At 42.6% G+C, this 25,206-nt stretch overlaps 1 protein-coding gene across 6 annotated transcripts in view; it reads left to right on the plus strand.

Annotated features, from left to right (window-relative positions):
- Window positions 1-24,778, plus strand: part of PPP2R2C (protein phosphatase 2 regulatory subunit Bgamma) — a 160,723-nt gene extending 135,945 nt beyond the window's left edge. For all 6 annotated transcript variants that reach the window (XM_072334052.1, XM_072334051.1, XM_072334048.1 and 3 more), the window contains 3 exons: window positions 11,279-11,448; window positions 15,664-15,755; window positions 21,926-24,778. In XM_072334052.1, the coding sequence (XP_072190153.1) occupies window positions 11,279-11,448; window positions 15,664-15,755; window positions 21,926-22,217 (554 nt within the window). In that variant the 3' untranslated portion in view covers window positions 22,218-24,778. The remainder of the gene's footprint in view (window positions 1-11,278; window positions 11,449-15,663; window positions 15,756-21,925) is intronic.
- Window positions 24,779-25,206: the final 428 nt, after the last annotated feature.

A 25,206-nucleotide genomic window follows, 5' to 3' on the forward strand; every position in this document is an offset into this window, starting at 1 on the left:
GCTGGATGCTGAGGATATGTTGTGAACTTCTGGTTTTATTCTTTTTCCAGACTTTTTGTTATACAAATCTCTGTGGTTAGGCTAAAGTCTCTTGCAGCTTTGGGAGGAAGGGCCCCTCCATTTATACAAGTCTAGAGTGTGCTATAATTAATTACTGTGTTATACTGTGTAAGTAAATGACAAACTTAATGTCTGCAGTAGAAGAAGTCACTGACACAGGATGTTAATAAATTTTATTGTTGTTGAAGATATCTGTTTTGCTAAATTCAGTGGTAAAATCTCTGTATTCAGCTTTAGTGACAGCAGTGCTACATGGTTTCCCATATTAATCTTTCTTGGCTCTGACATGGAAGAGACTTCTGTATCTGCTTATCTTTGGTGCCTGGGCTGAGATTTATTAGCAAGCTGCCAATCTGTGTGATGAGTTGTAGTGGGGACCTCTGTCCCAAAGGAAAACTGTCTCAAACTACCAAATCTATCCATAAGGCACTGAGAGAGTATCAGGTCAGTAGCTGAGTTTTAAATGGTCATTGAGATACCGATAAGGTATGATAAAATATGTTGGTTTTGTAATAGACTACCTGAAACTGCTTCTTATAACACCTCTTTAATAGATCATACAATGCTGGGTGAGCAATCAGAAGCAAAACATATGTGGCCATTACAAATGGATATCCAGGAGACCCCCATCTGCAACTGTAGGAGAGATACATACATAATACCACTTCATTTTATTGTCAGACTGGGAAATAGTGGGAGATAATTCCATCAAAATGTTCTGGAGAGGAGGAGAAAAAAGGCTCATGACCCGTCTTATTTAGAATATTAGAGGAAGAAAGTGTTTTTGCTGTCTATGGGGTTATAGGTAAAGATATATAGGTATATAAAGATATATAGGTAAAGATGTAAAATGATTACAAAGGTAAGATTCCAGCAGCAAGAAATGGGGAATTGATTTAAATATTATGGAATAAGGTTAATATTTATATCACTATTAAAATATTCATCTAAATAATATAGAATAACAAGGTTTTCTTTGAGGTGTAGTTCAAGCAATGTGGGGCAGTGCAGTGTATAAAGGCGAGGAATCTATGAGGAAAACAAGGGGAGCTAACAGCTGAAACAATCTTGTTAGAGTAGCCAGCTAGAAGCGTCCAACAAAAAGAGGAACTTGTCCCTAATTCCCAAAATTGTCATAAAGAACATATTCAGTTACCAAAGAAGACAAGTTAAAAGCAATTAATCCATTATGATTCTCCAGTATGAAGAATTCTGACAGCAATTTGAAGCACAACTGTTTGATTAATGTCTAGTTGCTAATTTGTTTTGAGTTGTCTTGCTAATACTATGTTCAGAATTCCTTATAATGTGCTGGGAGATGCGTTCTTCCAAACAGCTTGTAGACTAGGTAGGTACATACTGTGTTTCAGAACATCATGCAGTGAAGCAGCCAGTGAGAGAAAAACAGCTTGAGCATGTGAAGCTGGAATGAAACGAAGGGCTTTTTCAATAGTGTGTCAGAATTACTGAGCTCAGAATCAAGTGGAAAATGGGAACTGTATATTTATGCAGCACGGAAATTTAAGCCACCAGAGTATAACGCTTATTGCTATTCAGTGTAATAGCTTTAATATCTTGCAGTTATTGCATACTTCAGAAGATGTAATCTGCTTTAATGTCATATGTTGCTTTAAGCATTTTTTTAGTGTTCATTTCTTAATGTCTTTGTAGACTAAAAAATTGTTTCCAATTATCCATTACCCACATGCAAAATTTAGAAAAAAAATATATTTCAGTGAAGAGGGAGGTTCAGTTTCAGATTTATTGCCTCTATTTCCATGGTGGTCTTTAGAATAGAAACTTTGGGGTCATGCTCCCCTTTACTTGAAGTTGAGGATCGTTTTCAGATGACAGGCAGTCCTAACAGTCATCTTCTCTGGTTTCCTCCTGAAAGGTACAAAGCATTACAGCTATAGAATCACAGCATGGTTAATTATGTGTTAAAGGTATAAGCTGGTCTTCAGAGCAATGCACAGTGACCTTCAGGTTTGGCTTGGGACCCAAATACGTAGTGGTGTCCTCTGCTTTCCATGAGAATTCTTGACCACATTTTTAGTTGAAGTTTGGACATGAAAGAGCCAGCCCTTCCGCTAGGATAAGTTACACTACCTTATCAGTCTGGCACTTAACTGAGTTTGGTTATCTGCTGTTTTTTTAGAGATTGTCTTGATTTTAAACTTCAGAATTCCAGACCATGGAAGCAGCCAAAACAGAAATTGAGAATATATTTGAACGTGTTGAATTTAAGAAGTTAGATGAGCGATGTTTACTAACCTTTTAAGGGAGATTGCAATTACAGAGACAAGACAGCTTTCAGACCTCTAACTGAATATGGATTATCTTTCATTTGCAACAGAGAACAACCAGAAGCACAAAAAAGCCTGTGACAGAGTATCCCTGCTGGATTTGCTAATTAATATTGACCTTTCCAAATGAATGATGCTTATTGTATGGCTGGAAAAGAGACAACTTGTTTTTCTTTTATGTGAGCTTTACAGTGGAAATACGCTTTTTATTTCTGCATCTGGTTTCATGTCAAATTACCATCTGAGGGAGAGGCAGCCAGCATTCTTCCTTTGTGCACTGAGCAGCCACTGTCAAAGTAATGTCCATTTGGGCAAAATCTGCAAGGTTTTGAGTGACAGGAAGGGAATTTATCTGAGCTTCTGTAATGATTTAATTCCATGCTTTAATGAAAGTTTGTTCCCCTTATCCTAGTTCTGGGTTTATTTTCTAAGTGTGCACTACAAAGCCATATTTGTTGCCAGGTTTATACACCCAGTGAAAAACTGTGCCTGTATCCTGATAATTTTGTAATTATAACTGCTACTAAGGATGCGTTATCCTAATTTTACACATAGTAAATACATGCTGGATTGGATCTTTCCTTGTGCAAGAATCTCATTGCAGTGTGGTAGAAGATTGCCTTTAGCATGGGCTCCAGAGCTTCCATTCTGCTCAGTTTATGTGGAGGTATAATAAAGACATTCAAAATATGGGCAATGAAGATGAGGAAATGCTTCTACAGAAGTACAGTTATCTCTGTATAGTATTTCCTCCAGTTATGCAAGATATGTTAAAATTAAATCAGAGTAAGAAAAAGACTGATTTATGTACTTCTAGCCATCAAACAGTAGGAAGAAAGAAAAGCCTGAAGCAGTGGTGAATGATTTATGATTGAAGAGGTGTTTCATTAACCCCTCTCCGCCAACCACACACAGATAAAGCAAATAATTGCTGTAAGATTCCTTTAATTATTCAGACTGTTAAAATTCCTGTCTTGTTTGCTTAATTTTTTAATAGCAACAAATACTGCTTTTCAATCTCTTGAAATCAGCATTATTTTTTCAAGATCCTGTTTCACTGGGGAAAAAAAAAAGTCACTTATTGCTAACCTTGTGTATCAAGATTGGAAAGACTTATGCATGAATTTGGCTGTACAGGAGTAGTTTCATGTTCCATTACCTTCCATGGCGTTGCTCTCAACACACGGCATTAAACAAGCACGTAAGTCTTTGTGAGACTGAGGTTTAAAGATGATTGTTCCTCCAGATTAGCCTCGCGTTTTTTTCACTTCCTTGCTCTTTTAGCACCATTCCTCTTTCTTAACAAACTCACTGGCAAAGTTACATTAATGTAAGCAGCTCCATAGTGAAGCTCCCACCCACTGATCCTTAGCTATTGATCTGGCTTTGCCTTTCAGCACTAATGCACTATCCCTTGTGGATTGTGACAAGCTGCAGCAACTCGCCACAGATGGTAAAACAGATTCTTAAGTATTGATTTGGGGCTCCACTTCTAAAAGTCAGATTCTCTAGAGGTATTGATGAGAAGCCCAGTTTTAATAACAGGTCACCAGATAAAGGAATGCTCTGCGGTAGGTGGAATTTTAGTCTTGAGCTGTGGGGGTGGCATCTGAAACTCACCCATACTCAGAGATGGAAAATGATGTGTAAGTGAACAGGGCATGAAGAGCTGCCCTCTGAATTTTATAAAGAGAAGAAGAAAATCAGATTTTCTTTTTTTTCTTTTTTTTTTTTTTTTCTTCTTTTTCCCCCCAGATTGAAAGAGGATGAGCAAATAATACAGAATGACTGACTACTGTGGTTTAACCTGGCAGGTGGCTCTGCACCACATGGTTGTTTGCTTTACTACCCCCTTCCCAGTGTGATGGGGAGTGAATAGAAAAAAAGAAACCACAAAGTGAAATGGGTGGGTTGAGACAAAACTATTTACTAAGACGGAGAAAAAGGAAAGGATAATAATTACAACGCGTGTATGTCATAATCCTTCTCTTTATATGTATATTCTTGTTAATATATAATAATACACAAGGAATTGCTCACCACCCTGACAGATGCCCAGCTAATCCACAGAGCAGTGGAAGAGGAAGAGCTGAATTCCCACTCCCTTCAAAACTCCTTCTGCACTGGTGTCATATGGTATGCAATATCCCTTTGGCCAGCTTAAGTCAGCTGTCCTTATATTCTATTCCCTCCCAGCATCTTCGGCCCGTTGCTGCAAATGTTCTTGGCTTTGTACAACATTGCTTAGCAGCATCTATAAACATCGATGTGTTATCAACATTGTAGTTCTCCTAGAACCAAAACTTAGCATCGTCTAAAGAGAACTATTTCATCCCAGCTGAAACAAAGAAACAGAAAATGTAAGAATGGAGCAAATATAAAATCTTTATCCTTTGTAGTTTACTGTTGAAAGCTGGAGGTTCAGGGATGACAGCAAGAATGAATTTATGAGCATTTCATGGAGTTCAAATGGATTTTTTTTGTCCTTGAAGTTGTGCATTTATTTTTGAACCTGTGTATAATTTTTGACCATTCCCAAAATGTCAGTGGAATCTTCTGTAACTTAATGAGGCAGAGTGTGGAGAGCTGTCTGCTCCCACCTGTTCTGTACTTACCCTTTCCTGGTTCCCTTTGGCGACCCCTGCTTGTTGATTGGAACAGACATGTACAAGGGTACCTGTCCTTCCCTATCCATCCATCCCATGCCACTCAGAATTAGAGACCTCTAAAAGCAGTCTAGACTGAGGATTCCCATTCTATTTAGCTGTTCTCTGCTCATGTGATGTTTTTGGTCATTGCTGTTGCCTGTTTTTGTGTCTTTGGGCTTTTCCCAGTTTAGAGATAAGACCAGAACTAAACGTAACTCAAGATGTGAGCATATTGAATCTAAATGGCACATGCACACAGAAAAAAAAACCCAACCTGATGGTTTCATGGTGGAAAATAGTTTAAAGAAGTGCTCATATTTTTATGTAACTTTGACATTTAGCTTAGTTTTTGAGCAAATCAGGGCTTTCCTCGGAATCTGTGCTAATTTGCCATCTAAATATATTAGCTTGCACCAGTCATTAGTAAGACTTTCAGCTTAGAATCATGTTTTATGAGAAAGTTTTCCTTAGTGTAACCATGTAGCCCAGAAAAAAAAAAAAAAAAAAAAAGACAAAAAAAGAAAAGAATGTTTAAAGTCTTTATTTACCAGCTCTCAAGAGAGCATCTTGGCTCTTATCCCTTTGGTAAAGGCCATGGCTGCACTTTTCAGAAGGGCAATTCCTTCATCTCCATTGCCATTTTCAGCACTTTTCTACTAGATGCTGCAGTCATTTCCATTTGGGATCTGACTGAAAGAGAGACTTAATTTAGATTAGAAATTGTTTTGCCTGGGACTGCATCTGTTTTCTGTGCTGGTGTAAGTTGAAGCCTAAAAGAATAGCTGACCCACCTCCAGTTCATGTGCATCCAGTTGAGAAACACCTACTGTGTGTGTTTATGTGTAACATGGGGATTATCTGCAAGGAGTCCATAATTCAGCATAGCTGCAGTCTGTGTTCGTGGCAGGACAAAGCAAATGATTCCCTTTGTTGTTCCAGCATCTTTCCTGGCCCTGCTCTGTACAGTCCCCTCCCTCCTTATCAGTTGCCCTGACTTTTTTTCTGGGGTTCTCCAAACTGTCTCCACCAGTTTGTAGCTGTGGCCGTGGAGCTGGAGAACATGGTACATCCATTAGCTCTCTTTGGAGGGAGCTCATGGTGCAGGACTTCCAAGTACTTCAGCCTAAGTAATGGCACTCAAAGGATTTGGCATTGACTACATGTGTGTAAATATAGACACTGTTATCATTTCAATATCTATGGCAGGTTGGGTTTTTTATTCATTTATTTTTATTTTTTTGAACAGGGGAAGCAGTGGGGAGTCAGTGGTCCAGTTTCACTTTTTCATCCTTTTTTTTTTAGGTATAAATAGATGTTCTCAGGGCAGAGTATGAACTATTAACAGTATTCTCCAGGAAGAAGCTTTGGAAAGCCCTTAAATAGAACGCAGCTTCAGGAGAAAATTTGTTCTATGATACAGAATGACTTTATAAGGCTGGTTATAATTGTATCCTGTGAAATTTCTTACCAACTCTGTGAAGCTGCTAAGGCATCATCTTTAGGTGTTTTTGTTTTCTTTTCAGCTAATCATGTGCTCTGAAATACAAGTGGTCACGATTCATCTTTGGTTTTCTTTTTTAATCTGTTTGGCTTTGTAATAGCAGAAAGTTGTTTTTATCTACAGTTCTGCCTTTGGCAGGTAGTAACAGACATCTTCAGGGTTCCTGTTTTCATGCCTCAAGGAGTACACAGTATTATCAGAGCCTTCCCCTCACCAGCTCTCTTTCTCTCTTTGTTTTGTTTACTGATACTTCACAGTAAACCCTTGCAGTTAACATCAAGTGCTCAGGCCATGATAACAACATTTTGTCAAAGCTTATACTCTACATTTCTCCCCTTCAAAAGCAATGAAAGGTTTGTTTAACTGAATCTAGTTGGCTTTTCCTTTATCCCATCAACCCCTTATACATTTATAAATTCCTGTAGAAAATAAATAGTAGCTCCAGAAAAGCTTTCATTATATTAAGTAGATAGCTTTCCTAACCCCTTGCCCCACATTATCTCAGATACTGTTATTGCTTTCCCTTTAAATAGATCTTTTCTTCTTTGCGCTTTGAAAGACATTACTCACATTTGAATTTGGGAACCATCTCTATACAGCAGTGCTATGAGGAGCTCCTGCTTCTGTTTTATCTGGGTAGTAGCAAAGGCAAGAGGAAAAGGAATGTGAGAGGAGTTCTGAAAATTTTGCTGAGGTATTAGCAGAGGTCCTTTAACATAATGTAAAGGAACACACGTATTCCTTGTGAGTATTTGGGGAGGTGTACAGGATTGTGTGTGCTATTTCAGACTGTAACGCTGCATCTACCATGTGATCCATCTTTAGCATTATTGCTTTATAAAGTTTACATATGTTGCAATCACGCAGTGGAAGGGCAATACAGGAGTACAACAGCAAAAGGACTAGCACAGATAGGATGGTATTTCAAAGGAAAAGTAAAGGCATTCACCCATCTCCAAAGATGTAGGCTCACAGGAAAGACCCCACAAGAGAAGGATCTCCAACCAGAGATCATCCCCAGTAGCAGTCAGCCCTTAAATGAGGTCTAAGAGAGGTGCAGCCAGGCTCCACCCCTTCTGGTCACACAGCTGAATTGCCTTCACCTGTGCTCCCAGGGCTGACCAGGTCCTTTCCCCAGGTGCTCAATCTCAATCCAGGCTGTGACTCAACAGTTACCATATAACACATACCAGAATTTAGAACCTGTGGCAATTAAAGATCAGGCATGCAAACTAAACAGTAATTTTCAGTGGTATTGGCGACTCCATCAAAAACATGAGCCTTTGGAAATGGGACCAGCAAAAGAAAGAGAAAAATCTTTTCTGAGGACACGAGCTTTTATACTTTCTGAGGGTGAAGCCTCAGAAATTTTGTCTATTGCTGGTGTTTCGTAGCTGTCTGACTCCTAAAACATCACTTTGTTAAAGTCTACTTCCTGTTCTTCAGTGGCGTGTGCAGTGGTGCTGTGTGGTGGATCACTTTCCTATGATAAAACAGCAGATACCTGCATATATTTCTGAACAGCAAATGCACACCTTGGCAGTGCCTTTCCCATCCACCAATAGTCTACATTAGGTCATAGAAACCCAAAGCACACTAAGAATCATTATTTTTCAAATGAGGTGAGAGCTGTTCAGCAGATGGCTGTTCCTTTTAGGAAAGAACATATTTTTATGCCTCAGGCTTTCTTCAGGATTAAGGAAAACATTGCTCTGGTAAATGTTACTTTCCCAGCCCATCCTTCTGCCCGAACTGTGGAATTACTTCTGTGCAAATCCACCCTGGTTTTCAGCTTGGGAGCAGAAGGCCTGGCAGAAAGGGTCTGCACATTGCAGGAATGGTGTCTGCCCTAGGAATTAATCAAGAAATCAATTGAGGAATGTAGCAGACTTTGCAATCAAATCTCAGTAAAGTTCAGATTCCAAATTCTAGTCCAACAAGATTTGTATTGTTTGCCTGAACTAACATACCAGGTGCATGACCTTCACTGCTGCTCTGTCTCCAATTGTTTAGCTTTATTAGCCATTCTGAACTGACGGTGTGCCTTTTTGCTCTGTGCCTGTTCCCCTACATTAAACTAAACCCCAGATAGCTGAGCAATAAGAGCTCTATCTCACCTTCATTTCCTGAGGCTGCTCAGTGCCCTGTTCTGGTTGTTAGGCATTCTGTAGCTGCTGCACTTCCTCTCTAACACTGAGAGTTGTTCCTGATTTCCTTTAACAATCCTCCTGGTTTAGTTATGCTGACTATTGGAGATATCTGCAAAGAAATTCTGCTCACAGAATTGCTGCCTTTCTTTCTGCAGTGATATTGGGCTTTCATGCCTGCAGTAGTTTGTGCAGCTTAATTAATCTAAGTCGTTCTAATACTTACTGTGGTGGGGGTAGAAAAGCAATAAACAGTACAGATAAGGGATGAAATGGCTTAATCTCATTAATTAACAAAACACAGAGCATCCAGGTACAATTATTACTTCTCTACTAATCACTGGCAGTTGGATGAGAAATACAGAACTGAGAAAATACATCTAAGCTGTAAATGAAGGTGTAGTTCAGTTGGGTTTTCTTTTTCTTTTCTGGTTTTAATAGCAACTTCACATCATAATTAGGAGGATGAAATTCTTGCCAGCCAAGTACATAGTTTGGACAGATTAAAGGCAAGAGGTATGAGAAACGATAATTGCTTCGTGCTCGTCAGAATTCTATTGAATATCTGACAGGATAATTACAAAATACCTACTTTGCAGAATGTCTAGGCAAATTTTTAAAGAGCTATTTAAAGTTGCTCGTTTACAGTCTGTCTGAAAAGTTTTCCCCCCTCTTTTGAAGTAGTTGAGAGCCATTTAGGAGTGCTGTACATGTACAAATATAGACCTTATTCCCATGTGCATGCCTGGCTGCATTCCACTGCCCACCCCCATAGAAAATTGCCTATCATTTTTTTGCATTACCCCTTCATCCTACGCCCACATACTCACCCTTAGCTTTCCGCTGAACACTATTTCACCTGATGGAAAGTGTAGCCCTGTTACTTTCAACAGGCTGAATCACAGCCATAGATAAATGAATTGAGAAAAAAAAAACAACACATTCCCATGGACTACACAAAAAAGTCTGTCTTGACTGACAGCAAAAAGTTGTTCTACTTTCAGCACATCTCATCTTAGAGGGCACGGTGGTGCTGGGTCGGCAGTTGGATTTGGTATTCTTGGTGATCTTTTCCAACCTAAAGGTTGGAAACCTGATTCAATGTGTGTAATCAGGTTATCTAGATTTATCCGTGATAGAGGCTGCTGCCCCTAGAAGGGGAGAAATGAACAAAAACAACGGCAGCAATCTAAGGAAAGAACTTATTTTACTAAATACGAGACACAATATGATACAATATAACTACAACTACTATATCAAACAAGGCAGAGAAAAAGAAAGAGAGAAAAAAGAGTCCCGGAGAACCGGGGGCCTACTGCAATCTCTAGGCGACAGGCTGGAACGTTGCTGATAGAGCGAGACGGCAAGGATGGAGCGCTCCAAAGCAATAGACAGGGCGAAAAAGAGGGACGTTCCAGCCTGGGAGCGAGATTATATGTGTGTCCTCCTCCTCTGGTGATTCATCTCTGGCCGCGTTGTCCCCTGGGATATGTAGTTTCCTCCAAGGGCTGAGTACTCGGGATGCTGCCATTCCACAGATCTGGAGCATGAACCTTCCACACTTCCGCATACCCTCTGTTACACTTCCACATACCCTCTGTTACACTTCCACATACCCTCTGTTACACTTTCTTATACCACCAAAACAGTTCATACCGCACATGATGTCATGATGTAGAATATTGACAGCACAAAACCATGACAATGTGTTAAAGAAACATTAAGATGCTGTACTGAAGGACATGGTTTAGTGGGAAATATTGGTAACAGGGGAATGGTTGGATGGTTGGATGATCTTAGAGGTCTATTCCAATCTTGGTAATTGTATGATTCTGTGATCTTAGTGATAGCTGAAAGATTGAAATTCTAACTTCCTACTGGACTTCACCACATGAGGTCATTTGAATCACAGGGCTACAGAGTTCTGCAGAAAGGCCACAGGATGGCACAGGTTATGAGTTATGCCTTATCCCGCCTTAGCCAGCTGTGACCAGCTATAGGACCTGACACCAGCACCACCTGGTCTCTTCAGTTCTGGGCTCTGGCAGGGCTAGAGTTGGTGCAGGATTTTTGGGGAAGGATGAAGAGATCTTGGTTAGTATAATGGGCTTGTAACAAAGAACAGTTGTTTCAATTACAGCAATTCAACACTAGTCATCAATGTCATTATTGCAGACAGCCAGACAGAGATGCCAAGGCCCTTTTGTACATCTTCTGTGTGACAGGAACACCTGCATTTTGGTTATGTGTCAGAAAACAGGATGTGGGAACCCCAGGAAGGGTGCCCATAGATAAATTGCCTTGCTGTTCTGAGGCTGTAGTCCACTACATGGTATATTTATGTGGTTTCCCATAGAGGTGCTTTTCGACTACACTAATAATGTTCAATACTGTAAATTTGAAGTTTACAGTTTGTATTTTTATATGAAGATAAGATAATCTTCATATAAAGATAAAAGAGAAAGGATAAAGGTGCTGGGCATAGAATTAATTCCATTTTGTTTACATCTGTGTATTGGATTACCTTGTTTCACAAGAAATACACGGTGCAGATTGTGTAACAGTGTTTCTTCTATAGAATTCTGATCTCTCCATTGCTTCTTTCTCTTCCAACAGTTTATGAAGAACCAGAAGACCCCAGTAATAGATCCTTTTTTTCAGAAATTATCTCTTCGGTGTCAGATGTCAAATTCAGTCACAGCGGTAGATACATGCTAACAAGAGATTACCTCACTGTCAAGGTTTGGGATCTGAACATGGAAACAAAGCCTGTAGAAACGTACCAGGTAGGTATCTCCTACTGACCTCCTTCTCATTGAAACACAGCAATAGAAAAACATCTCTCTGTTAAAACAACTGAAGGTTTTCTTAACCTTTTCCTGTTCGGTCTGAGGAGCTGCAAGTTAAGAGTTGTTAATCGGTGCGATTAAAGTCCTGATAGTGGAATCCGTGCAGCTGCAAAAGGACAATTTCAGCAGTAGTAAAGATGTGCAACTCTTAGGGAGCCGGGATAACAGTGTGGCACTTTGGCATCCATTTTCAGTTGATGTATTCTACTATTAACATTTGAAAGAAAGCGAGGGAAGGGTGTCGTGAATTGGTGAATTGGTTTGTGTTCCGCTCCCTCTGGGACTGCTGAGTTTATCATCTCAGAACTTTTCCTTTTCAAACCTTCCCTATATGTTTCTCCCTCACGCCTATTTCTAAAAGAGATCGTTGTTAAATCCTAACATTACCACTGACACAGCACTCTGTGAATGCCAGACAGACACATCTGGTTGCCTGAATCCGTTGTGATATTATCCAGACAAAATGCCAGTGGCTGCAGCCAGCGCTGCGTTTGTGCTCTGACATCTGTTCTAGTTGGCAGTGGAGGTCTGAGCTTACATTTTGTGACTGCCTTCAAAAGGATAAATGTGTCTGAGACACTGAAAATGCTTGTAGCAAACATGCAGTGAGAAAAAGCTGTTAAGCTACCTGCAGAAGAGTACGAAAAGAAGGGAAAATGTCATTCATCTGGCTTGTACATAGAGACGGTCCTGCAGTACTGTGGAACTTCATGTCTAATGGCAAGTGGGGCACAGCAGCTCACAGTAACTACTATTAAGATTATTTTTAAAGTAACATATAAAGAGAATTTGGTGGTGGGACTTGTCAAGGCAACCAACATTTGGCATCAGTAAGATTGGATGTCCCTTATCCTTCCCCAAGTGTTCAGTAGACAAAGTTGGCAATGTTTTCCAGTGCACCCATTGCATTTCAATGGATACCCTGGGCTGTATCTCCTGTTAGCACTGGGAACTCTGAGCCTCTGTATCTTGAAGATGACAGAATATAGTTTTGCTCTGAAAATGGCAGTATTTGCAATGCTGAATGTGTTTGAAATGTTGGTATCCTGTAAAAATTGAGTGGGAAAGGTAAGAGTGAGACAGCGTTTTGTATCTCAGATTTTAGGAACTTAGATGATATATTATTTTATATTTATGCTAATGGAGTAGGCAGCCTTCTCCCCAGAGAGAAACAGCTGGTCACCCCAACCTGTTCATCTTGGCTGTGACATCTGCTCTTACTTCCTCCAGTTGGTAGCTATGAAACAAGCTGGCCACCTTTAAATCAATCTGACACCCAACAGTGGGGCCAATTAAGAAGTTACATTTCTCCATGCTGAGATGTGGAAATTGATTATAATGTAAATTTTTCAGTACTGGTTATTGCAATCAGAACAAAGAACAACAAACACCTGAAAACAGAACCGTGTTCTGGCTGCTCTACTTAAATCCAGGGATTGCCTTTAGTTTTGTAAAGAGCGTGCAGGTGCACTGTCAAGTGCTGTAACTGAATGAGGAGAATCCACAGCTGGGAAGCCCTGGAAGCCCATAACATAGGGCTGTGTAGGATTCACACAGTCCAGCTACTCTCAGCAACCCCTGTTCTCTTTTCAACTGCAGACAAAGGCAGAAAGAAAAAGAGTAGTTCTTATTATAAGGTTGTTTTCTTCTTAGGGGTATCTCACTTAGATCTCACGTATAAATGAGTAAGTCTCTCAAGATTTCATGGTGGATCATCTGAAGGCAACGAGTAAACCTAATATTCTAGGTCACGTATCTACAGAATTCTGATAATGTGTATATCATTTAAAAGCTGTATTTCTAATTTCATCAACACCTTGGTAGCCACTTAGATATTGTCCAACTGAAAGGCTCATGAAGCAGCAGGCCGTGATAGGAGATTTCCCCACAAGATTGTAAGGAAGAGCAGAGTTTATTACTGTAATGCTTTATTATTGGGATAGAATTTTAGTGTCGCAAAAAGAAATCAGATTCAACCTGCAAGTTCCTATCAGTGCTGTGGCAAAAAGACTGCTATTGCATCAAGCTGCTGTTGCAGAAACGCTTTATCTGCTGACAGTGATTCAAACATGATTTTCTTCTGTTTATGCTTCACATAGAAGAAAAAAAAACCAGGCAGAGTATGTTACCCTGGACAGCACAGAGAGCAATGCCGTAGAGTTGCTGGTGCTTGAACATTGCAAGGCATCCCTGCCTGAAAGGATGCTCTATTCTTGCTGCCCAGGTGAATGATTCCAGCAGAACCATACCAACAGCTACCAGAGGTGAACATGTTTGGAGCTGATAATAGCTTGATCTGCTTTTGGCAGGGTTTATTGTAGAGGGATTTGCACTAATGTGTCACTTAAGCACAATTCCTGATTGTGAATAGCCAGTCCCAGTGAAATAGCTCCCCACATGGTCGTATCGCTGTGTAATTCCATAGCAGAAAATGACTTGATAATTCCATGAAGGTCTGACCTAAAACAGCATGATGAAGGGAGGGAGGCTGCCTGGGGTTAGTAGTGAATTTGATTGGGGTTGGGATGTGGTAAGAACAATATGTACAGGCAAAGAAAATCTGATTTTACCCCCAGTCTGTTGTGGCAGGTGATCATAAAAGCAAGGTGAAAGTTAAGTGTTTTCTGTTAGGTTTTCCTAGTCTCTGAGGGTCTCATTGAGGTAAAATGTGGTAACCAAAGGGCCAACGGGAAGAGCGAGCTGCTGTCCCAGGCCAGTTGGCAGCCAGACAAGAAGACGGGGCTGAGACCATGAGGAAATCAGCAAGACAACCGAGAGAGAATGTGCAAAATGCTTCTTGGCAGAGCTGATGAAAGGCACAGCTCTGAGCTGCGGAGTCAGACACGCATTGCAAAGGGTGTGTGCGTTACAGTGGTCATGACAGATGGCTGCTGGAAATGGGAACTAGGGAGGCTTAGAAATGGCAGTCAGCAGGCAAATATGATCTGCTTTCTTTACCTACTCTAACCTATGTGTTTCTGTGGTGTATTGGGAGCTCACAAATGGGATAATGGAAAGAACTCCAGTTCTGTAAGTGATAGTGGTAGCACAGAAAGGCTCTAAGCAAAGAGAAAATGAAAGGATTTAATGACAAAGGGTGCAACAAACTGCATCATTTCTCAGTATTCTGACCTAGGAGGTAAATATTCTGACCTCAGGGTGGAGGAGGGTGTTGAGTGTGTGCGGGAGGAACCGCTGTCAGCATAGCCTTATTCAGTCTGCATGGACACACAAAACCAGCGCCCCCGTGCCAGAGCTCAGCAGTGCCCTTGGCTGTCGGGTTGCTGTGTGTCCCTAGAGGCCCTCCACACAGCTTTGTTTTACAGAAAACACCAGGAATGAGAGTGCATCTGTAAGTTCACCTAGGCAGGGATTCTCTAGCTCATTATTTCCATGCAAAAGTAAACCAATCATCCAGAAGGAAAACTAATCAAATTCAGCAAAGGGCTGAAACGGTTTGCATGAGGACTGTCTCTTTATGAGGACTGTTATCCAACCCAGAGGAGAGGCCTTCTCCTGGTTAATCCCACTTTTCAAGTATTCATGTGAGAATGTACAGTGTTGTTTTTATGTCTCAGCCAAATAGTAAATGTCTTTGGGCTGAATTAGTGTTCTAATTTTGCAGCCTATGGAACTGCAACCTTGTGCTGTATTTTGCTTCTGAAATACCTTACCCAAATATATGTATTACCACACACGTCAGGTTCCTTTAATAGAGCCAGGTTTTTTCTGCCACAAGAAGTGATAATCCACTTACCTTGGAATATGACATATTTGTTACAATTTAAATTAGATTTCGTGCACATTAATTAGCACATCTAGGGCATCAGGTGGTGAAACATCTTTGGGAATTAGGCTGGCATTGAGAAAATCACCCAAGCAAGAAACAAGCGTGTTGCAGAGGGGTGGCTTGCAGCCTGCTGAGGAAGGTATGCTTCATGCCTTCCCGCAGCAATAATTCTGCAGCACCTGGTTAATTGGGTTGTGGGAAGGCATGGACAGCTTCTTTAAACACAATATCTTCTGCAGGGTTACCAATCTGCATGGCATAATTTGCAAGTGACTGTGGGAGATGAAGCAGAGAGTGGTGGACGGGCTTTGGAGTTGGTTGTGCTGTTTCATGAATAACAGCTGTTGTTTTCTACCAAACAGGTCCACGATTACCTTAGGAGCAAGTTGTGTTCCCTCTATGAAAACGACTGCATCTTTGACAAGTTTGAATGTGCATGGAATGGATCGGACAGGTAATCCATCCTTATGTCCACTGTTGTCTTGACTTAGCAAAAGAGCACCCTCCATAAGACGGACCACTCAGAAAGTGAGGTATCATGTATGGTTATTTTCCATGTAAGTTTCCATCTCTGCATGCTTGTGCTCAAGCTGATAAAAGGTGCATAGTTATAGTTACTGCTGTGGCTGTGTCTCCAGCATCCTTGGACATGATGCATGTGTACATCTTTAATCTTGGCTCATTCCTTACGGGAAAAAAACCTTCAAATTCAGTCCATTTTTGCCAAAGCTGTAGGCAGGCTGCAAGAATCGAAAAGAACGCAGGTGAAGCAACAACCTGAGCAGCGTGCTGAGGGAGCTCGTGTGGGCCTGCACTGACAAAATCCAGTTCGTGATCACAAGAGATACTGGCACAAATGGGGAGAGAGAGGGAGGGTGAAATTCAGCAGTGCTCTATTGATAGGAGATAGTGGTGGTACTCTGGGCAGTGGGGATGTTGCATTATGAGAACTGAGCAGCCTGGAGGACTGGGATGATAAAAACAAATGAATCCGGGTGTATAATGCAAGGTGAGGATTTCAGCTGAAAGTAAGCATGAAACTCCATTTTACCAATTGGAAACAACTCATGGGGACATTCGTACACCATGGAAGGGATTAGCAGGCTGCAGAATGCATGTGACAGGGAGGGCATGAGCCAGCTTTGCATGGCACACAGTGACTCCTTGGCTCAGCACAGCTGGGAGCCAAAAGGCAAGTGCTGCTGATCGTTTGGCATGCTCAGAGAGCTTGGAACTGTGCCTTCAGCTCACTTAGCCTTGCCTTTGGGGAGAGCAGCCCATCTCATGTCACAGGGAGCAGGTCTGCCTGCCTGGACTGGGCCAAGGACAGTGAGGCAGAGTGTAGAGCAGCTGGGAAAAATGCACATGTGGTCCTTGTGTGGGCTGGGCCGGGATATCCTGTGGAGAGGGGAGCAGTGCTGACATTATGCTGGGGTTTCATTCCATGATTTTTCTTGTCCCTCATCCAGAAGGCAGATGAGCTGATCAGGCAGATGAACAGCTGCTCTGCAGAGAGGAGAGGGTGAGATTTTGTCTAGTAAGAGAGGAGCAAAGATTATACTCACTACTACTAAATACGTCATGGAGGCGTATATAGGGAAGAAGAGGATCTAGCTGAATGCTAATGATAATGCACACCTCAGTAATATTTGCTCACAAGGATTAACTCAGGTTTGAGTATACTCCATGATACAAACTGCAGGCCATTTTAAAAGATGGAGATGGACCACGCTGGGCAACATGCTTCCTAGATCCTAGAGTGCACCTTGGGAACCAGCAGTTGTTTTCAGTGTGGTCAGAAAGTGGGAACAGTGCACAGAAATATGAGCGGAAGAGCCAGGTTTTGGAGCTTCTCTCTGACTTCCCAACATCGTGCATGAGTGGATGGGTTGACTCCAGAGATTCTGAGACTGCTTGGTCCTGCTTGGTAGTTTGGTTCTACTGGAAATGCCAAAGTAAAAACCTTTTAGTGGTGCCGATTGCTGCCTAAATCTGATCCTGAAGAACCATACAGTTGTTGAGTAATAGAAACACAGAATCATTTGAGTTGGAAGGGACCTTTAAAGGTCATCTAGTCCCACTGCCCTGCAATGAACAGGGACAAATCAAATAATTCAGATATTCTGAAACCTGAACAAATATTCAGGCCATTTCAGGTCCTTTCTGATCATTTTCCCTATCCTCAGTGGGAGTTCCCAGTGTGTTGTGCAGGATGGGCAGCCACGTGGCCCAGAGCCCTTCTCCCTTCATCACATGAAGTGCTGCCATCCACACTGATGAAGCGACACCCCTATCTGAATGGCTGCCTGCTAATAACACGAGTTTTATTTAATAGCAGGATGTAAAATGAGTGTAATATTTTAGCTCCTACCTGACAGATCAGAAAGATCAGCGCAGTAAGTAATTATTAAGTGAGAGCCTTGCACTGTGAGGGCTTAATTTGTTGTACTGCCCAAACATCAGGGGGTTGTTAGCCTTGCACAATTACCAGATCTGTCACTAAGCACAATGTGCTGCTCTCAAGTGTAAGGAAGCGTTCTGTAGAGTAGCTGGCAACATTTGATAAAAGATAAGGGTCCGCTCTAGTTTAGTTGTTTCTTTTTAGGAGTCAAATATACCAGTGCTGATGCTAAAGGTAAGCAATGCTTACTAAGAGTGGTATTCCTAAGAGATGCTGCAATACAATGTTTATGGTATTAATTCATATTCATAGCAGTAATAATTGCAGTTCTAAACATGTTACTTCTACCCTTTGCGGAGTTTACAGTGACAAGTTGAAGTGAAAAGGTTGTTCATCTAAAAATGAAAGCATGCTTATTACTTGGGGTGAAATACTGTTTATTAATTTTGTCATTATGAAGGAGTTAGTGTAGGCAATGGTAGAACCTGATGTTGAGGCTGCTCACAAAAAAAATCAATGTTCGCGAGCTCTGATTAGAACGTGATTGATGCTCAGTTTCTCCAATGAACAGGAACTAATCTGATCAGACAGAGCCTATCTCATTTGCTGAAGGGCACATTAATCAGCAGGCACTTGGGCAGAAGCTGTGGTCAGGGAGAGAGTCAGGCAGAGGTCTTACGGTAATTCAGCCAGATGAGCACATATTATCTTTGGTTGAGTATATTACACTAAAATCATGCTATCTTTTTTGTATATACATCATTACGTGACTACATGAGCTCTGCTTTGTATGCCACTTGCATTCGATTCTTCCATTCCACTCCAAAGTCAAGGCTTTCAGTAACGACCCCCAGGACTCTGTTTTTATTACTTACCCATTCTGTTTTTCAGTTACACCTCAAAAATTAGTACTTGCAGATCTGTTTGTGATATACTAAATAAGCCAGTAAAAGAAAAGATAGTGTGGTGTATTCTGCATGGTAGCGAATGAATACCTGAGTGACCGTTCTGTTTTTAAGACTGCAGTGAATGGCGTATGGGAGCCCTTCCAGGGAAGCTTCTGAATGCCATCACCATTAGTGCCGTGCCGTAAGCAGATGAATGAAGCCACACACAACTGTGCAGTCAGATCCTCCCCACTGAAGTGTCAGTCATCCTGGGGTACAGCCGTCAGCCTTCGCTCCATCAGGCGGAACTGGCAGGTCCCGGGGCACAGGCCGCTAACCGCCTGTTCTGCTGGCACTCTGTTCCAGAGTGATGGGGGACATCAGCTTGTTATCAGGGCTCAGCGTGACACGCGTTTGCTTGGGAGGGCTGTGGAATTCCTCCTCTTATTTCCAGTCTTAACCCCACGAGCAGGGTTTGAACAGCAGGTCTCTTCCAGCCTAAGCCATTCTGTGATTGCCAGAAGAAGATGTTGGGCCTTGCATGTTGGTCTCAGAAGACAGCAGGTGTGCTGTCCTGCTCTGATAGGCCTGGAATTGAAGTCTGGCAGGTGTGAGGGCTCAGCATTACTGGGGAGATGGGTTCAGATGAAGGAAACGGCCCCTTCCACGCTGGGTGCCTGGAGGGGCAGCTCTACAGAGACTCAGGACAGCATCTGGAGGCAGCTCTGGTGGGTGCTGCTCTCAGGCTTGGATCCCATGGTGAGTCTCCCTGTCGGAGCATTAAGGGGCAGGCAGGCAGGGCTGGTTTCATTTTTCCATCATCCCTCAGCCTGCCGTGTGCCGCCATTGAAACCTGCCCAGCTTTTGCCTTGTCTTGTCCTGTGGACTCTTGACTGGCAGGGAAGGGGGGAAGCTCTGACATGAGCTGGACTTCTCTGGACAATAGAGGTCTATATGTGAAGAAAAAATTGTTATGCAGTGCTGCAGTGTGAGCATGGGCTGGAGGAATTACTGAGGTCTTGTGTGGCTGCCTAAAGCACTTGAAGAGATGTGAGAAACTCTTCTCTGGGGATGAGAGGGAATGGCTCCAAGTTGCACCAGAGGAGGTTCAGCTTGGATATTAGGAAACATTTCTCCTCAGGAAGAGCGATGAGGAACAGCTGCCCAGGGAGGTGGTGGGCTCACCATGCCAGGGGGTGATCACAAAACATGGAGATGTGGCCCTGAGGGACGTGGTTGGCAGCCATGGGGTGACACAGGTTGATGGTTGGACTGGATGATCTCAGTGGTCTTTTCCAGCCTTAATGATTCTATGATTCTTGGAGCAGTGGGCAGAGAACTCCTGGTAACACTTCTATGCAAAACAGGCAGCCAGAGATACAGGGCAGGCACTACCGATATTCAGCTGCTATTTCTGCATATGCAGGCATACATATATAAATCCTCCTTACGGCATACATCCCATCATTGTATATTATATTTCCCTGAACGAGAATAAATTGCGGGGTGGCATTGAGTTCTCACTCTCTTTTATTGTTATTTTAAGCAGCAGGTAAGGTTATAATCCATCTGGGTTTGTGACCTTGAACAAGAATGGACACTTTCTCATTTCCATAATGCTATTTTTTACTGAGCCATTAAAATACAGAAAAACAGGGCCAGCATGAAAAGAAGTCATCTACATATGTTAAAAAAAGCCCTGCGATGAATCCAACCGGAGGAAACAGACTTTAAAAAATAGATGAGCTGAAGAAATTAAAAAGCAAATGGTCTGTAAAAGCAGCTTTACTGCAAGCACAACCTAAAAAAAGATTTTTGACAAGCACTTATCTGTGCTGTTGGTGCGTTGGTCCATTGCCTGCATGAGCTCTGCTCCCCTGATGGGTTCTGGCTGTATCTGGTACAGGGGCTGCATGCCCAGCTCTGATCCCCTGGCACAGCTCGGCAGGCACTTGTGGCCCTGCAGCCCCAACTCAGACCCCGCTGGCAGCACACTGGGCTGTCAGCATCAGCGCATGGCACTGCTGGGATAGGAAATCACCACCACTTTTTGACATTGTGACTGTTGTATCAGGAGTCCTAATGACGAGGCACGGTGATTTGGAAGGAGTGAAACATTAGATTTACTGCTGTTTATTCAGTTTGTGAAATGGGCACTAATCTTGATCAATAGGCTTTCTGCAGCTTCTGGGATACATTTTATCAAGCTGTCAGGCTGCCTGTTTTTGTTTAGCCCATGAGATTGCTCACGTGCAGCTCAATAAGCAGCACAGTGCCAGGAGGGGCAGGTATGGGCTGCTGCAGACAAATGCTTCTGGTGTCCAGCACAGGGCAGAAGCAGCCTGTTAGCAGGGCATGCCATCAGCAGCCAATGGAGCAGGACGGGGCTTCATTACTCATCTGTATTACAGTAGCTCCTAATGGCTCTAGATGAGATGAAGGCGATGCTGGCTGTGGGCTGTGCATGCAGCATAGGACAGACAGCTCCTGAATGCAGGGGCACCAAATGTCATGAGCTGGTGTGCAGCACACAAAGCACAGCTCACACTTTGCATTGTGCCACTGCTGGGTGTGCAGCTCTCCTGGCTGGCTGAGCAGATCCCCCCAGGCAGGAGACTGCAAAATGTGAAAGCAAGCGGCCGTCACCCGTGGTGGAGATTAGTTTGTTAAATGCAGAGCGTGTGAAATATGCTTGGTTGGGCTGCAGTGAACAGGCAGATGTTGACTGACTGCCTACATCTGTATTTGAGCTCAGTGTGCAGCTCCTCCCATGGAGACCTGGTGGTTTGGGCTGGGTTCCCCTTTTGGAATGGAAGTGCTGAAAGTCACTGTGTTTGGGGCTGAGACAGAAAAGATGAGTAGAGCGTGGCCCCAGGTGTGGATAGGGAAAAGCTTTGCAGGAGATGAGCTCTCAAGCAAGGTTTTAAAGCCTGTGACCATATGAATCCAGTAACCTGAGGGCCAAGGATGAAATCCTGAATTCCTTAAAGCTGCTGACAAAGTATCTCCCCTCAGGGAATGGGGGACTGAAGAAACCTTTACTCCAGGCTGATTAATGGGGGATTTATGCAGGGAAGGTTTTTGTCCCTTTCTCCAAGATGCAGCAGTACAGCCTGACTTGAATTTTCCTTCAGACTTTCTATACAAGAGACAAAGGAACCTGTTTATCAACATGTTCAGTTTTAAGAAGTATGATATATAATAATACAACCAGAAGACATCCAGCTGTCAGTGTTCAGCCATCCTGAGGAACTGGTGTTAGCAGACCTCCCACAAGCTGCTCTGTAATTATATCTTTGTTCCCCCCCACCCCTTGCCCTCTCTTTCTCTCCCCAGCGTCATCATGACAGGTGCATATAACAACTTCTTTCGAATGTTTGACCGGAACACCAAGAGGGATGTAACCTTGGAGGCATCCCGGGAGAGCAGCAAACCCCGCGCTATTCTCAAGCCCCGCAGAGTCTGTGTTGGTGGCAAACGGAGGAAAGATGACATCAGTGTCGACAGTTTGGACTTTACTAAGAAGATCTTGCACACAGCGTGGCACCCGACCGAGAACATCATTGCTATAGCAGCGACAAACAATCTCTACATATTTCAGGATAAAGTGAACTCAGAAATGCACTAGGTTTATCGAGATCCCTCTGTATCTACAAACCAGCCTCTTGAGAGTTGTAAAAGGATGTGATCTTCACAAAAATTAGGGCTTATGTGGTGGGATCGGTAGGTTGCATCCTTTCACCCCTCAGCCTGTATCATTACTGGTGGCAAGCCAACTATTCTCATCACTGCAACTGTATGAGTAAAAGGCACGACTGCAAATCCAGCCCCGTGGTCTGTGTCGGTTCCTTTAATCCAACAGGGGCACTTACGCAGCCGGGGAGTGTTCTGAGGAGGGCTGGGACTCCTCAACTCCTGTCAGTGCTTTGAGGGTCTCAGTGGTTCACAGGACCGCGTCGTTCTGGTGCACTGCCTGCTTCCGCGGCCCACAGTTACACACTGTTAGAGCTTTTGCTTTAATCTTTTGATGATTTTTTTTTCAGTAACATTTTTCTGTCTTTCAACTAAGCCGAGCCTGTTTGAGTGCGAATGAATGAGTAGCCACATCCCTTTGGACCATGTGGCACATTGGAAGGGCCTCCCAAATGCGTGCTGGTGAGAAGCCGCCCTGTGTGTCACCTGTCCCATTCCCTTCTGTGCACTCTTGCATTATTTATTCACATTACTAACTTCGCGCTTCGACTTCCTGAGTGAATAAGCAGCAGGCTGCTGGAGTTACTCAGCCAACTTGTTTTAGGAAGTTCATTCTCCCTCCATCTCTTTGCTCTGTTTAATAATAAGCAGCTTTCCTCCAAACTTGGCATCACCACGGCACAGGGACTGGCTGCTCAAACACAGCCTAGCAGAGTTAATCCATAAACCTACACTATCGCCTGGGGGTGGGAGTTGTGGAAGCCTTGGCTAACAGAGACGTCCTTGGAGGCAAATCCTGACATCAGTGGAAGCAAAGTCACAGCTCTGCTGGACACTTCAGGAAATCCCACATCTGCTCAGTGCAGAACGGTTATTCTCAGCCTGGCATATGGGGAATACAGACAGTGCCATAATAGCTGTAGCTATAAAAAGAATGGTTACTGTGAGAGGTTGCATTGCTCAGCGAACTGTGAGTTGTCAGTGAGCCCACCGCTGGGTGATGTGGGTATCCCTGGAGAAAGAGGAAAACACAAAGTCCAAACCAAGCCTTCTTCCACATAAACACGTTACTGTGAGGTGTATAACTCTTACGGATCTGTCTTTGCTGTCAAATGAATAGGATGTAAGTGGTAAATGAAAGTATGTGGAATTACGTGCTCCATTTTGGAAGTCCATGGGAACAGTGTAGTGATAGGAAGCCCTCTTCATGTACTAGAAAGTTCTGTCTGCCTCCATAACAGCTCAAGAAGAAAAACTGATAACCCAAAGGATTTCTTTGCAAATCACAACCACGGGAGCACAGCTGAGATGATGGTGTTAATGCGCCCATATTAAAGCTCCTCAGAAAAACAGACAAAACCCCACTTCTTTAAGCCATTACGCACTGACTCCTTTGGTTAGTGGAGAGCAGACTGATGAAGGGATCTGCATGCTTTTCTGTTTTCTTTTGGAGGAAAGGATGGGTGAAAAGCTACTTTAAAGACCTGAAAAAGCCAAGTCTGGGGCTCTTTTATAAGGCATCGTAACACAACACGCCAAACCTGTCTGAAGTTTTCTACATCAGTGCTGTATATTTTGTGTGTAGAAGCACAAACGCACGCGCATTGGTTTCCAGCCATACTAAACACATCCGGTACGAAACGCGTAGGTTAACTTAAAGGGAATGAGGAATGTTTGTCTATAAGATACTGTATGCTCTAGCAGGCATGGACAGTATGTGTACATATTTATCCTAACGAGATTTAACAAAATGGCTTCTTTTTTTCTTTGTAAAGAGGTTTAAGGATGTGGTAAGTTGTATAGAAAAGTTGCTAATGCCAAACCGCTGCTTCAAGGGCGTCATTCAATTTCTTTGACTTCAGGCCTCCTCATTAACCTTCGCAGCTCAAGAAAAATTGCTCTGAGCTCGTATTGGCATTTCCAGGTAGAAGTACCATAAAACATATATTTAGCCTTTACCATGCGCAAGTAAGAGACTATAGATAACTTATTATAAAGCAGCTCTTAATACAACATTTTTTTCCCCCTTTTTTTTCTTTTTTTTTTTTTTTCCCTTTAATTTGAAGAACCTCACTCTGTTATAGCTCTGGGTACCAAAAAGATCATGTTAATTAAAGAAAGAAATATATCTTTGGAGCTTTATAAAACTAATGAGACACCCAACCAAAATAACACAAAGTGACGACAGAGGAAGTAAACAGAAATCTCTCAAAGACCAGCACTCACCCACATCTTTGACTTCGCTACTACAGTTGTTTCCTGGTCTTCTTGAATGTACGGAAAGTTAACATCGTCATTGTGAACGTTTCCAACTTTCTTTCTCTTTTTTAGTTTGAGCTTTCAGTGGTGTAGAGTAAATGATGGTAAAGTTGGTAAATCTGATTGTTTTGAAAGCTGTTGTTCATGGCTGCATTCTTTGTGTTGCACAAATTAGCTAACTGTTGTTGAATAAAAATATAAATATGTTAATACCAGCTTTTTCAATAAAATATAACCAAAAAAAAAAAGAAAAAGGCACAAGTAGATGACTTCAAGGCACAGCTTATTTTTAAGCGAGGTGTGAGAGGCTTGCTAGGCTCCTTCTACAAAGCAAGGAAAGTCACAGGGATCAAAGCAAGTGACTCAAGTGTGTTGGGGCAAGTGCGGGAGCAAATGTAAGGAGTGACTTACAGGCTCAGCATGATGAGCAGTGCATGCACAGACAGAGCAGCTGGAGTTGCACTTTCACTTCCCACCTTGGACTGTAGTCCTTAAGAGATGTGCCTCCCAGTCTCCTACAGGTGGAATAAGAGATGCACGATGTGAGGGAACGCACATAATCATGGGGGAAAATGGCAGCCACATATCCAATGGCCAGGTTCAGCATGTCCCATTTCCACTGACCATGAGGGCAGGCTGCTGCGGTGCACAGGTTGCACAGGTAT

The sequence above is a fragment of the Excalfactoria chinensis genome, chromosome 4, assembly GCF_039878825.1.
Source record: "Excalfactoria chinensis isolate bCotChi1 chromosome 4, bCotChi1.hap2, whole genome shotgun sequence".
Taxonomy (NCBI): Eukaryota; Metazoa; Chordata; class Aves; order Galliformes; family Phasianidae; genus Excalfactoria; species Excalfactoria chinensis.